This window comes from Scyliorhinus canicula, chromosome 2, assembly GCF_902713615.1.
Source record: "Scyliorhinus canicula chromosome 2, sScyCan1.1, whole genome shotgun sequence".
NCBI classification, from domain to species: Eukaryota; Metazoa; Chordata; class Chondrichthyes; order Carcharhiniformes; family Scyliorhinidae; genus Scyliorhinus; species Scyliorhinus canicula.
In genome coordinates this window covers 15,303,716-15,316,858 of record NC_052147.1, presented here as the reverse complement: position 1 = coordinate 15,316,858, position 13,143 = coordinate 15,303,716, and the positions used below count along the sequence as shown (strand labels likewise).

Sequence of the window (13,143 nt, the reverse complement as noted above, 5' to 3'; positions counted from 1 at the left end):
TTCGGACCATGCACCACACTGGGTAGAGGTAGAACTGGGGGAAGCACGGGACCAGCGCCCGCTGTGGCGCCTGGATGTGGGGCTGCTGGCGGACGATGAGGTGTGCGGAAGGGTCCGGAAGGGCATTGAGAGATATCTGGGCACGAACGACACGGGCGAGGTGAAGGTGGGGGTAGTATGGGAGGCCCTGAAAGCAGTGATCAGAGGAGAGCTGATCTCCATAAGGGCACACAGAGAAAGGAAGGAGAGGCAGGAGAGGGAGAAACTGGTGGGGGAACTTATAGAAGTGGACAGGAGATATGCGGAGACACCAGAGGAGGGGCTGTTGAGGGAGCGGCGCAGTTTACAGGCCCAGTTTGACCTACTGACCACTAGGAAGGCGGAGACGCAATGGAGAAGGGCACAGGGTGCGGTCTATGAGTACGGGGAAAAGGCGAGCAGGATGCTAGCACACCAGCTGCGCAAGCGAGATGCAGCCAGAGAGATTGGGGGAGTGAGAGAGAAGGGAGGGAACGTAGTGCAGAAGGGGCAAGAGGTGAACGGGGTCTTCAGGGATTTCTACAGGGAATTGTACCGGTCTGAGCCGCCCAGGAGGAGGGGGGGAATGGAGAACTTCCTCGATAGATTGAGGTTCCCAAAGGTCCAGGAGGAACGGGTGGAGGGGCTGGGGGCGCCGATAGAGCTGCAGGAACTAGTTAAAGGGATAGGCCAGATGCAGGCAGGGAAGGCGCCGGGGCCGGATGGGTTCCCGGTGGAATTTTATAAGAAGTATGTGGACTTGGTGGGTCCAGTGCTGGTGCGAGCCTTCAATGAGGCGCGAGAGGGGGGGGCTCTGCCCCCGACAATGTCACAGGCCCTGATCTCCTTGATCCTGAAGCGGGACAAAGACCCTGTACAGGTCCTATAGGCCTATCTCCCTCTTGAATGTAGATGCCAAACTGTTGGCAAAGGTCCTGGCAACCAGAATAGAGGATTGTGTGCCAGGGGTAATCCATGAGGACCAGACGGGTTTCGTAAAGGGACGACAACTTAATACAAATGTCCGGAGGCTGTTGAATGTAATTATGATGCCAGCAGTGGAGGGGGAGGCTGAGATAGTGGTAGCACTGGATGCGGAGAAGGCATTCGATAGGGTGGAGTGGGAATACCTGTGGGAGACGCTGGAACGGTTTGGGTTTGGGGAGGGATTTATCAAGTGGGTGAAGCTGCTGTATTCGGCCCCGATGGCGAGTGTGGTTACAAACGGGAGGAGGTCGGAGTATTTTGGGCTCCATCGAGGTACCAGGCAGGGATGCCCCCTATCCCCCTTACTATTTGCATTAGCGATCGAACCGTTGGCGATGGCACTGAGGGGTTCAGGGGGTTGGAGAGGACTGACAAGGGGAGGGGAGGAGCATCGGGTATCACTCTATGCGGATGATTTGTTGTTGTATGTGGCGGATCCGGAAGGGGGAATGCCGGAGGTAATGGAAATACTAGCGGAGTTTGGGGACTTTTCGGGATATAAATTAAATGTGGGTAAAAGTGAGGTCTTTGTGATACACCCGGGAGATCAGGGGGAGGGAATTGGGCGGCTCCCCTTTAGGAGAGCAGTAAAGAGCTTCAGGTACTTGGGGGTGCAGGTGGCAAGGAACTGGGGGACCCTCCACAAGCTGAACTTTTCAAGGCTGGTGGAGCAGATGGAGGAGGAGTTCAAGAGGTGGGACATGGTACCGCTGTCGCTAGCAGGGAGGGTGCAGTCAGTCAAAATGACGGTCCTCCCGAGGTTCTTGTTTCTGTTCCAGTGCTTGCCCATCTTCCTCCCCAGGGCCTTCTTCAAGAAGGTAACTAGCAGCATTATGGGCTATGTGTGGGCGCATGGCACCCCTAGAGTGAGAAGGATTTTCTTGGAACGGAGTAGGGACAGTGGAGGATTAGCGCTACCCAATCTTTCCGGATACTACTGGGCGGCGAACGCATCGATGGTGCGCAAGTGGGTGATGGAGGGGGAGGGGGCAGCTTGGAAACGTATGGAGAGGGCGTCCTGCGGCAATACAAGCCTGGGGGCGCTAGTAACGGCACCATGGCCGCTCCCCCCCACAAGGTATACCACGAGTCCGGTAGTGGCGGCCACCCTTAAAATCTGGGGGCAGTGGAGGCGACACAGGGGGGAAGTGGGGGGTCTGATGGCGGCGCCACTGAGAGGGAACCACAGATTTGTCCCGGGGAACACTGGCGGGGGATTCCAGAGCTGGCACAGGGCGGGCATCAGGCAACTGAGGGACATGTTCATAGAGGGGAGGTTTGCGAGCCTGGGAGAGCTGGAGGAGAAATTTGAGCTCCCCCCGGGGAACACGTTTAGATACCTGCAGGTGAAGGCATTTGCCAGACGACAGGTGGAAGGATTCCCCTTGCTTCCCGATGGAGGGGCGAGTGATAGGGTGCTGTCAGGGGCCTGGGTCGGAGAAGGGAAGGTCTCGGACATCTACAAAATAATGCAGGAGGTGGAGGAGGTACCGATAGAGGAGCTGAAAGACAAGTGGGAAGCGGAGCTGGGAGAGCAGATAGAAGATGGGACATGGGCGGATGCCCTAGAGAGGGTCAATTCGTCGTCGTCGTGCGCAAGGTTGGGCCTCATCCAATTTAAGGTGCTGCACAGAGCCCATATGACGGGGACTAGGATGAGTCGGTTCTTCGGGGGGGAGGACAGGTGTGTTAGGTGTTCGGGAAGCCCTGCGAACCATGTACATATGTTCTGGATGTGTCCGGCACTGGAAGAGTTCTGGGAGGGGGTGGCGGGGACGGTATCGAGAGTGGTGGGAACCAGGGTCAAACCAGGGTGGGGGCTAGCGATTTTTGGGGTTGGGGTGGAGCCAGGAGTACAGGAGGCAAGGGAGGCCGGAATATTGGCCTTTGCGTCCTTGGTAGCTCAGAGAAGGATCTTGATTCAGTGGAGGGACACAAGGCCACCAAGCGTTAACACCTGGTTAAACGACATGGCAAGCTTCATCCAATTGGAAAGAATCAAATTCGCCCTGAGAGGGTCGGTACAGGGGTTCTTCCGGCGGTGGCAGCCCTTCCTTGACTTTCTGGATCAGAGATAGGAACCGGAGGCCGAAACAGCAGCAACCCGGGGAGAAAAGGGGGGGGGGGGGGGGGGGGGAAGGGGGGGGGGGGAAGGGAGGGGGGGGGGGGGGGGGGGGTGGGGGGGGGGGGGCGGGGGGGGAAGGGAGGAGGGAGGGGGGGGGGGGGGGGGGGGGGGGGGGGGGGAAAGGGAGGGGGGGGGGGGATAGCAACGAAGGGAGCACGTCAGCGGGGGGTCGCGGGCAAGGACTGCCCGAGGCCATCGGCAGAAAGGGAAAAACGGTTTGGTTGCTAGACTGATAGCGCGGAGGGAGGGTGGGGGGGTGCGCGCGGGGGAGGGCGTGGGGAGGTTTTTCCAGGGGGGACTTGTGGTGTTATAATTTAAAATGTAATAGGGGTAAATGTTTGTATCGAAAAATTTCAATAAAAATTATTTTAAAAAAAAAAAGAAAAAGAAAAAGGAGCTGAACTCTTGCCTCTTCATACCACAGCATCCAGTACATGTTAACATTGAGTGGGGTAAAAGATCCCTTTTTGCAGAACAGAAGTGGAGTTAGTCCAGTTGTCTTGGTCAATATGTATCTCCTAATCAACAGCACCAGAACATATTATCTGGTCATCACCACATTGCTGTTTGTGAGAGTTTGCCTTGTGCAAACACGCTGCTGCATTACAACAGTATTTCACTGGCTAAAGGACACAATGCAAGTCTTTTATCTTTTTTTGTATTTGTCATCTCAGTTCCCCCTGACTTCCACTCCTGCTATACTGAAGTTATAAAGGTGATACAAAAGAAACTTGACCAGCAAGATGAAATTAAAAACAGAAATTTCTATGCCTTCTCGTATTACTACGACCGAGCTGTGGATGCAGGAATGATTGGTACGTGAGCAGCTAGAATTGTTGTTTTTTTGTCCTGCGTATGTCTGAAGACCATTTTCAAAAACTTTATTTCTCTGTTTTTAGATGTTGAGAAGGGTGGCATTATACTTGTGAAGGATTTTGAAATGAAAGCAGTGGAAGGTATGTGGGAATATTCTGTGCTTTAAGGCAGTTCTGCAAAAGGTTTCTACCTCCTTAACTAAACAGAACAGGTTGTCATTCAGAACAGGCTATTCATTGCAGCATTTCCTGCAAATACTTTACACTGCATTCTTTGATTGAAAGACATGATTCTGTTAGAACTGAAACTAACTTCCAAAGCAAGATTGTATGGGGTCTAGAGAGGAATGAGTGTGGAACGCAGACCTTTTTCAATACGAATTATATTCTTTCTGATGGGACAATTTTTGCTTTTTGTCAGAGGTTTTGCCTTCCTAAATGGACAGGTAAACAAACTAATAATATTTGAGGGGAATGCCTTAACCCCACACACACACACACACACTGCAACAGTTCAAGAAGATGGCCCACTACCACCACCTTAGGGGCAATTAGGAATACGCAATAATTGCTGGCCTTGCCAGCAACACACACCCATCCCGAGCTTTAAACTCTGCTCGGTATTGTTAAGAAATCTAAACCTGTTTTAAAGCATCATTCCATGAAAAAGCAAAAAAACAAATTTGCAAGCACGAGGTGTATAATTTGGAACTTTATATGTGATGGTGTCAAATTAAAAGCAAGGCTTAACTTGCCTTTCTCCTCAAACATTCCTCAAGCACAGTTCCTGTCCCAGAGTCACTGGAGATGGTTCAAATGACAATTTACTCAATTTCCTTGGAGATTGCATCTGTGGGAAAGACTGAACAGGAAAAATCTTTTTTTTTTTCCTCCATAAAATGCGGCTGGATGAACTAATAAAGGTCTTTAAAATTTTGGCAAGGTTAGAGGAGATAGACGTGGGAACGGTGTTCCAATTGTGGGAAGAGTCTAGAACTAGGGCTAGTAGACAGAAGATCTGCACTAATAAATCCAATAACAAATTCAGGAGAAATGTTTCTAGCCACTAGGTAAAATATGAAACTTATCACATGGAACAGTTAGGGCGAATAGCTAGATGCATTTAAGAGGAAGCTAAATAAGTAGATAGGAGAGAAAAGATTAGAAAGATATGCTGAGGTTAGATAAAGGCGGCTGAAAGCGCATGTGAAGCATGGACCTGTTGGGCCAAATGGCATATTTCAAATGGATTGCCCCATTTTAAAGGAGTCAAAACATGTACATTTAAGAAAGAGATAGTGATGGCCAGTTGTGATGTGTTCGCAAATACAGTCTTTAACAGGCCAGAGTAAAAGTGAACCACTCCTGTTTTCCTGAAGTCTAATTATGAACTTTCAAATCTTCAGTGTGCGAAGACTTAAATGAAGCAACCACAGGCAGTCCCTTTCTATGCATGGATCTAACATATATCACTGCCTTACTCAAGGAAGGGTTTGGATTCTATGATCACACCGAACTACAGGTACGCATCGTGCCTATTCTGATTTGGATTCTAGGAGCGCCATAAGCAGATTTCAAGAAAGGCTGTTAGAGGCTCAATTGGGAGTTTCACATCCATCTAGATTATTAATAATACAGGTACAGAGTGGTTACCAACACTTTTGCATATTAATCAAGCAAGTCGGTAGCATAGTGGTTAGCACAAATGCTTCACAGCTCCAGGGTCCCAGGTTCGAATCCCGGCTTGGGTCACTGTCTGTGTGGAGTCTGCACGTTCGCCCCGTGTGTGCGTGGGTTTCCTCCCACAGTCCAAAGATGTGCAGGTTAGGTGAATTGGCCATGATAAATTGCCCTTAGTGTCCAAATTGCCCTTAGTGTTAGGTGGGGTTACTGGGTTATGGGGATAGGGTGGAGGTGTTGACCTCGGGTAGGGTGCTCTTTCCAAGAGGCGGTGCAGACTCGATGGGCCGAATGGCCTCCTTCTGCACTGTAAATTCTATGAAGTCCAAAGAATAATCCATAATCTCTCTCGGGGTATAGGAATCATCTGTTGTTTACTCCTAGGTGACCATTAGCAATTGAATACAGCAGTCATACATGATCCTTACCTATCAAATGCACCTATTTTCAATGAATGCTATCTAGTATTCAATGTATATTGTAACATTGCTAAGAGGTTTTAAAGTCACTTTCCACTGCCAATTTAGAATTTAAGTTTTACATCCTTGTTTTACTCTTTAAAAAAAAACATAATCAAGGTGGAGAGGGTATACAGATAAGTCAAGAGAAAATAGTTTCAAAATTGTATTCCAAATAACATTGATAAAACCCGAAAGGACCCAGCCACAATGCTTAAGCTGGTGGAAGATGGTCAGTGACAGTGGGTAAGTCTTACTGCAAGAGGGAGGTAGCAGGAGGGGGAGGGGGGGGGAGGGGGGTGCACGTCTCCCTCACAGGCCCCATTTTCTGATTGGGGAGCCCCATCCAAGGTTAATCCCATCCTCCTCTAACCTGCTCTCAAGAGACTGAAGTGTATCCTGGGTTCCCAGTACTTTATTCTCTGGTGTGGAGATGCCGGCGTTGGACTGGGGTGAGCACAGTAAGAAGTCTTACAACACCAGGTTAAAGTCCAACAGGTTTGTTTCAAACACGAGCTTTCGGAGCACGGCTCCTTCTTCAGGTGAAAGAAGGAGCCGTGCTCCGAAAGCTCGTGTTTGAAACAAACCTGTTGGACTTTAACCTGGTGTTGTAAGACTTCTTACTTATTCTCTGGGACTCTTGTGTAGTCCCAGCAGTGGCCACTGCTGCTAGTGGTGCTGCTGACAGTTCTCGGAGATGGGACTTCCTCCCAGAGATAGCAGGCAGCCCAATTCCATTCAATCAATGCTCCACAGTGCATCAAATGGTTGTGAAGCATTCATCAGGAACAGGGGTAACGCAATCTTTTTCATGGTGGAGCAAGATACCCCTCGATCCAAAACAATTCTGTCTCGGGAGTAAAATTGAAGAATCTTAGTCTTTGTTATGACTCTTTCAACTCCATTCTGACCCAGCTTGTTTGCCTCTTCATGTCCTGCTCCAGACGGAGGTTTATTTTGTTGCTACATTTCTCATTCTTCCATTTCCTATTTTCACAGCTGGCCAAGAAAGTCAATAATATAGAAACTAGCTGGGCACTAGGAGCAGCATTCCACCTCATTCAGTCACTGAAGACCACTCCGTGAATTGCAACGGAAACAAAATAAAAGACTTGTTTATATTACGGGGATACTGATCTGCATGATTGTGTCACTATTCGAAAGTATGAACGCTATAATTTATTACCGTCAAGAGAAAATTATTTCCAACTGGATTCCACCCACTGAGAACAATCTGCAGAGATGTCAGCAATCATGTCCCCGTCGCTGTGGGTCTCTCATTAATCCATGAGAAAATGGGAAATTTGAATCCAGTAAACATCTGGAATTAAAAGTCTAATGAAAACTATGAAACTATTGTTTAGTGAACCAGATGGGTTTGTACAACAATAATGTCTTTTAGGGAAGGCTATCATCGGCTGTCCTCATTACCTGCTCTGGCCTACATGTGACTCAATCGCATGGTGGATTCTGAAGTGGCCCAGGAGCCATTCAGTTCAAGTGCAATAAATGCTAACCTAGCCAGCGACACGCCACATCCCATGAATTGATTGCGGAAACCTTCCAACTCCTTGGTCCCTAAACATTTCAAAGTGATCACTGTGCCATACTCCCTTCTTCCATTGGAGTTTCGGGAGCAACTTTATTCCATTTTGGTATTAACAATTTAATTTGGACAGTGCTCACTCCCATTGTAACTGGAATTCAAATCAGCATGAAAAGATGTTAAATTGTAGATCAGTTCCAAACCATAATTGAATACCACTTTTTTTTTTAAATAGGTCAGAGTGGCTTAGCAGTATTGTGACTGGACTAGTAGTCCAGAGATATGGGTTCAAATCCCACCACATCAGCTGATGGAATTTGAATTCAGTTAATAAAATCTGGAATTGAAAGCTTGTCACCAGTAATGGTGACTATGAAACGATACTAGAGTGTCGTTAAAAAATCCATCTGGTTCACTAATGTCTGTCAGGGAAGGAAACCTACTATCCTTGCCTGGCCTACCTGTGACTCCAGATCCACAGCAATGTGGTTGACTCTTAACTGCCTCTGAAATGGCTGAGCAAGCCACTCAGTTCAAGTGCAATTAGGGATGGGCAACAAATGCTGACCTTGCCAGCAATGCCCAGATCCCATGAAAGAATAAAGAAACAAAAACAAACCATGATTACTGATTATCATGGGTGCGAGGATAGGGATATTGTGACTAGACTTCTTTTTAATTACCATGTTAAAAATTATCTAACACCAAAACGGCAGCTTTGATTCCAAATAGGGGTTTACGTCTTGATTTGAATTTTATTGCGATATCATTTTAAAAAGGGAGGTGCTTCTGGAACGTAAAACCGTCCTATACAGAACCAGTATTGGCTGTGCCAACTGAGGAGGAAGAGGGAGAGATAGGCATTTCAACCTGTGAAAAATTAAAATTGCTATCCTCAACCAAGCTTATGTGCCACCTAATGACCGGGTTAAAGTAATTTGTTTTACCTGGATCTGTTTTCATTGATGCTCGGAGACCAGCATCTGAGAGGGCGGGGAGAGAGGGAAAATTAAAAATAATTTAAAGTAAGCACTGAAGAAGTTGGGAGGGGTGGGTCGTCTCCCTTGAATACCACAAGTATTTATCAAAATCTAGATTTTCAATTGTAACTGTGATAGATGGCTCACATTGAACCTCAGTGTATAAAATGTAATTCTTGGATAAGTTTGAATTTCAGAGAGGATTCATGTGAAGTACTTCAATCACTTTGGTACGTGTACGGTCCTGCCTTAACTGGACTCTCATCTCTGTCACAACTTCCTTATGAGTTGCAACTCCTTTATGATAACCTGCAGCACTGTGACATTGTTTCTGTAAGAGTTCCCAGGTTACAGATTACTATGCTTATTCTGTACTATTTCAGATTTAAAGGTTTGACTGTTTAAAAAAAACAGGAAACAATCAGCTGTTAAAATGTTTAAAAGAAACATTTAATTTAAATTTGACATCCTTCACAGTAGCACATTGTTAAATATAGTGCCAAGAGAACCTATTTATGCATTTCCTGGTCTGTACGGCTGGTTTAGCTCATCAGACTGACTTGTGTCCAAGCACCATCTCGGAAAATGAAAACCACATTGGTCAGCCGAGCTTTCAACCAACTCTATGCTGGTGGCACTGGAAAGCAGGCAAACAGAAGGATAACCTCACACGTGGCTGATATGTGCCAACTCCTTGCAGTTGTCCTTGTTCTCTGGGAACTAAGAAATTTATGCTAGACTCCATGGTGCAAAAGTATTCTTGGTGCTTTTATTTAAAAAATTGTATATTGCACATTATTTAACTGCATGAAGGCTGCAATTAATGAATATTTTATATCAGCGATTTTGAGAGGAATGCAAAACATCGACACTTTTTAATTTCTCAATGTCATTGTGGTGTAAATTCAATTGTATATTAGCAGACAATTTTTAACATGTTCTATGAATTATCTACATATTTAATTTTTTTTTAATTAAGTGACTGAATATACATTGTGTGCTCTGTATTCATTGCTTCATGCTACATCGCCAAAATACTCAGCAGAACAATCTGCATTCACAAATAGCATTTTGTGGCAGCACCCCAACCTCTTAAATAGCTTGTGCGGATAACTTGGTGTTGCCTAGCCTTATTTGTTGGTTTACCCCATTTGAATTTGTGAAATGTGAAATCCATTTAAATTAACGAGATATACATAGTTTCTAAGACTCCTCAATTATACACTGCTCTAACCCAAATACAAAGCCCTATTTAAACACAAGTTTAAAAAAAAATGTTCCTGGTTAGCACTGCTGCCTCACGGTGTCGAGGCTGAGGTGCGCTCCCGGCCCCAGGTCACTGTCCGTGTGGAGTTTGCACATTCTCCCAGTGTTTGCGTGGGTCTCACCCCCACAACCCAAGATATGCAGGGTAGGTGGATTGGCCACGCTAAATTGCCCCCTTAATTGGAAAAAAAGAATTGGGTACTCTAAATTTATTTTAAAAAAAACTTATTTTCTTTAATGAAGCACAAGGAAGGATGTAGGTGGGCTGTTTGTGTTGCAACATGGTGTGACATAGATCGGCTAGACATAGCTTCTCAGCCATTGGATGCTAAATATTAATCTTTAATCCTTTTGGAATAGAGCTTTATACACAGGGAACATTGACAGAAATTTAGGCATGAAGGATCATAAAAGCGGTGAATCTTTTCGTACAAGTCAATCAGTGCATTAATATAAAGGATTGAAATAGGGCAAAACAAAAAATAATTTAAACTTGTAATAAATCACATTGATTAGTATGGATTGTCACTGAAGAGCATCAAAGACAATTCCTGAAACCTATTGGTTCCAAAATTTATTTAAGAGTAAAAAAAGGTAGGTGGAAAAAACTGATTTGAAAGGAAGATCTCATTCGCAACACGTACAGTAATAAAATAGTTGCATTATCTCATGATTTATATTTAAACAGGACAATGTGTGCCTTTGGAGTGCAATAGCTTCAGAGAACAGTAACTATTAAGGTGTTATGCAGGTAATTCACTGACAGGCATTGATAAATTGACAAAAACCAACACACGAGATTATAAAATAAGATTTACATCGGTTTAGCCCCTGCAATTCACAGCATTTAAACAGATATTGAGCTGTTTTAAAAATCACAGCACTTCGGAAGATCAGAAGTTGAACTCTGAAACTAAACGCTTTCTGCACTAATATGAATTGTAAGAAAATGCAGAGATTCAGTACAGACAAACATCCACTGATAGGCTTAGCCTGCCTGAGTGATACCTGACCACCTGTAATTGGAGTTTACTGGGAAACAGCCAAAGGCTTTGGTTAATTTGCAATCTTGTTAAACCCTGCTATTTTGTGACTGATCATTTCAGAGTCTGCACATTCTCCCCGTGGCTGCGTGGGTTTCCTCTCAAGTCCTGAAAGACGTGCTTGTTAGGTGAATTGGACATTCTGAATTCTCCCTCAGTGTACCCGAACAGGCGCCGGAGTGTGGCGACTAGAGGATTTTCACAGTAACTTCATTGCAGTGTTAATGTTAGCCTACTTGTGACATTAAAAGATTGTGATTTCAGAAGATTTGTATCTATAGGCTACTGAGTTGGATGATCAACCATGATCATGATGTATGGCGGAGCAGATTCGAAGGGCCAAAAAGCCTCCTGCTCCTATCTTTTATGTATCTATGTCACTTCAGATATTTACACCTAGATTGCAAACCCCAAACAGGAGTATAGTTTTTCCCTTTTTAAAAAAATGTTAAATTTGAAGAACCCAATTATTTTTTTTGTCCAATTAAGGGGCAATTTAGCATGGCCAATCCACCTAACCTTCACCTCTTTGGGTTGTGGAGGTGAGACCCACGCAGACACAGGGAGAATGTACAAACTCCACATGGACAGTGACCCGGGGCCGGGATCGAACCTGGGTCCTCGGCGCCATGAGGCAGCAATGCTAGCCTTATTGAAAAAAATAATTTTTACGCTTTATTGTATATTTAGCCCTCTTGTGGTGTCTCAAATCAGTTTGCTTTCTCTTCCTCGCCTTGAGATTTGCATTGGCCTGGCCTGCATTAAATGCAACAGGCTTGGGATGTACTGAAACCCAGGAATACTGGTCAGACAGAACAAATAATAGAATCATAGTATTTACAGTGCAGAAGGAGGCTATTTGGCCAATCGGGTCTGCAGCAGCCCTTGGAAAGAGCGCCCTAACCCCGTAACCCCACCTAACCTTTGTAGACACTAAGGGCAATTTAGCATGGCCAATCCACCTAACCTGCACATCTTTGGACTGTAGGAGGAAACCGGAGCACCTGGAGGAAACCCACACAGACACGGGGAGAACGTGCAAACTCCACACAGATAGTGAACCAAACCAGGAATCGAACCTGGGACCCTGGAGCTGTGAAGCAATTGTGCTAACCACTATGCTACCGTGCCCCCCCCCCCCCCCCCCCCTAGTTACTTGTGATCTGTTTCTTTTTGTTAGCCAAATAACTTAAACTACATCAAAACACTGAGGGAGAAATTAAAAATGCAACTCCTTAAGGAATACGGCATCTAAATAAATTCTCAAGAAACTTAAAACATCAAAACAAAATGTGATTGAAGGGGTCAAAAAAGAGCCCAATCCCTGTGGTACCCACTGGGCACGGTAGACCTTGATGGTGCCGCCAGGGACATCCGGCAGCGAACATAGTCATGGAAGGGGGTTAGATAGATGACTCCATTGACTGTCTGCTGCCTGGCCGTATTAATAGCCAACTTCACTAGGTCTTGGAGCAGGACGTTGATGAGGTCCTCCCTCTGCACGGGGTGAATGGTAGTGATGCGAGTGTGTACTTTAGCCTAAAGCACGACTACTTAACAGTAGGACAATCAAGCATTCAATTGATGCATCAACTTCACTTTTTTTAATCAATTTGTTAAGATTCAAAACGCTGAATTTTCTTTCAATCTAACAATGCACTAGATTTCCAGAAACTGAACAGGTTTCACCAGTGACTGAGTGGATGTTTAGGTCATTCCAAATGTTTCTGGAGGGCTCACACCCTTCCCACGGGTGCTACATTCTGCTTGGTGGTAGACTGTACAGTGGATGCAGACCAGCAAGAAATATTTTAAGATGGTATAAATCAATCCAATATTTATCATGTAATAGATTCAAACGTAATAAATTACAAAAGATTACAAATCAGTCCTTTACAGCAAACAGCGGGAACCCAAAACAAAAATCTCCGCGCAGCCAGAACGCACAGCATCCTCCGGAGACAGAACTAATCCAGGATAGTTGCAGAATACAATTCACCTGCTGACAAATGCCATGATTTGTTCCTGGAAAACGATGGAAAGGTTTTGTTTAAAATAAAAATAAGACATCACTCAAGCCAGTTTTGCTCAAATGCTCTTTTCCTACCTCAGTAGTTTTTAAAAAAATACATGAAATGCCCACAGGCCTCTGTCAATGCCATTCTGAAATGGCCTCCAGATGGTGCGCAAGAGCAATCTTGGCTGAATGACCCACTACTTTTCTG

The 13,143-nt window shown here is 45.5% G+C and overlaps 2 protein-coding genes across 5 annotated transcripts in view; one reads left to right on the top strand and one right to left on the bottom strand.

Annotated features, from left to right (window-relative positions):
* Positions 1 to 9,602, top strand: part of entpd5a (ectonucleoside triphosphate diphosphohydrolase 5a) — a 44,888-nt gene extending 35,286 nt beyond the window's left edge. For both annotated transcript variants that reach the window (XM_038774043.1, XM_038774037.1), the window contains 4 exons: positions 3,805 to 3,945; positions 4,030 to 4,086; positions 5,352 to 5,467; positions 7,083 to 9,602. In XM_038774043.1, the coding sequence (XP_038629971.1) occupies positions 3,805 to 3,945; positions 4,030 to 4,086; positions 5,352 to 5,467; positions 7,083 to 7,169 (401 nt within the window). In that variant the 3' untranslated portion in view covers positions 7,170 to 9,602. The remainder of the gene's footprint in view (positions 1 to 3,804; positions 3,946 to 4,029; positions 4,087 to 5,351; positions 5,468 to 7,082) is intronic.
* Positions 4,640 to 13,143, bottom strand: part of coq6 (coenzyme Q6 monooxygenase) — a 36,394-nt gene continuing 27,890 nt past the window's right edge. The window contains exons 12-13 of one of the 3 annotated variants that reach the window (XM_038774028.1): positions 8,577 to 8,612; positions 4,722 to 4,807 (exon numbers count right to left, since the gene is read on the bottom strand). In XM_038774028.1, coding sequence (XP_038629956.1) covers positions 8,589 to 8,612 — 24 coding nt within the window. In that variant the 3' untranslated portion in view covers positions 4,722 to 4,807; positions 8,577 to 8,588. Of the gene's footprint in view, positions 4,808 to 8,576; positions 8,613 to 12,499; positions 12,944 to 13,143 lie in introns of those variants that run through there. The other 2 variants (XM_038774016.1, XM_038774021.1) reach the window with 2 other exon arrangements.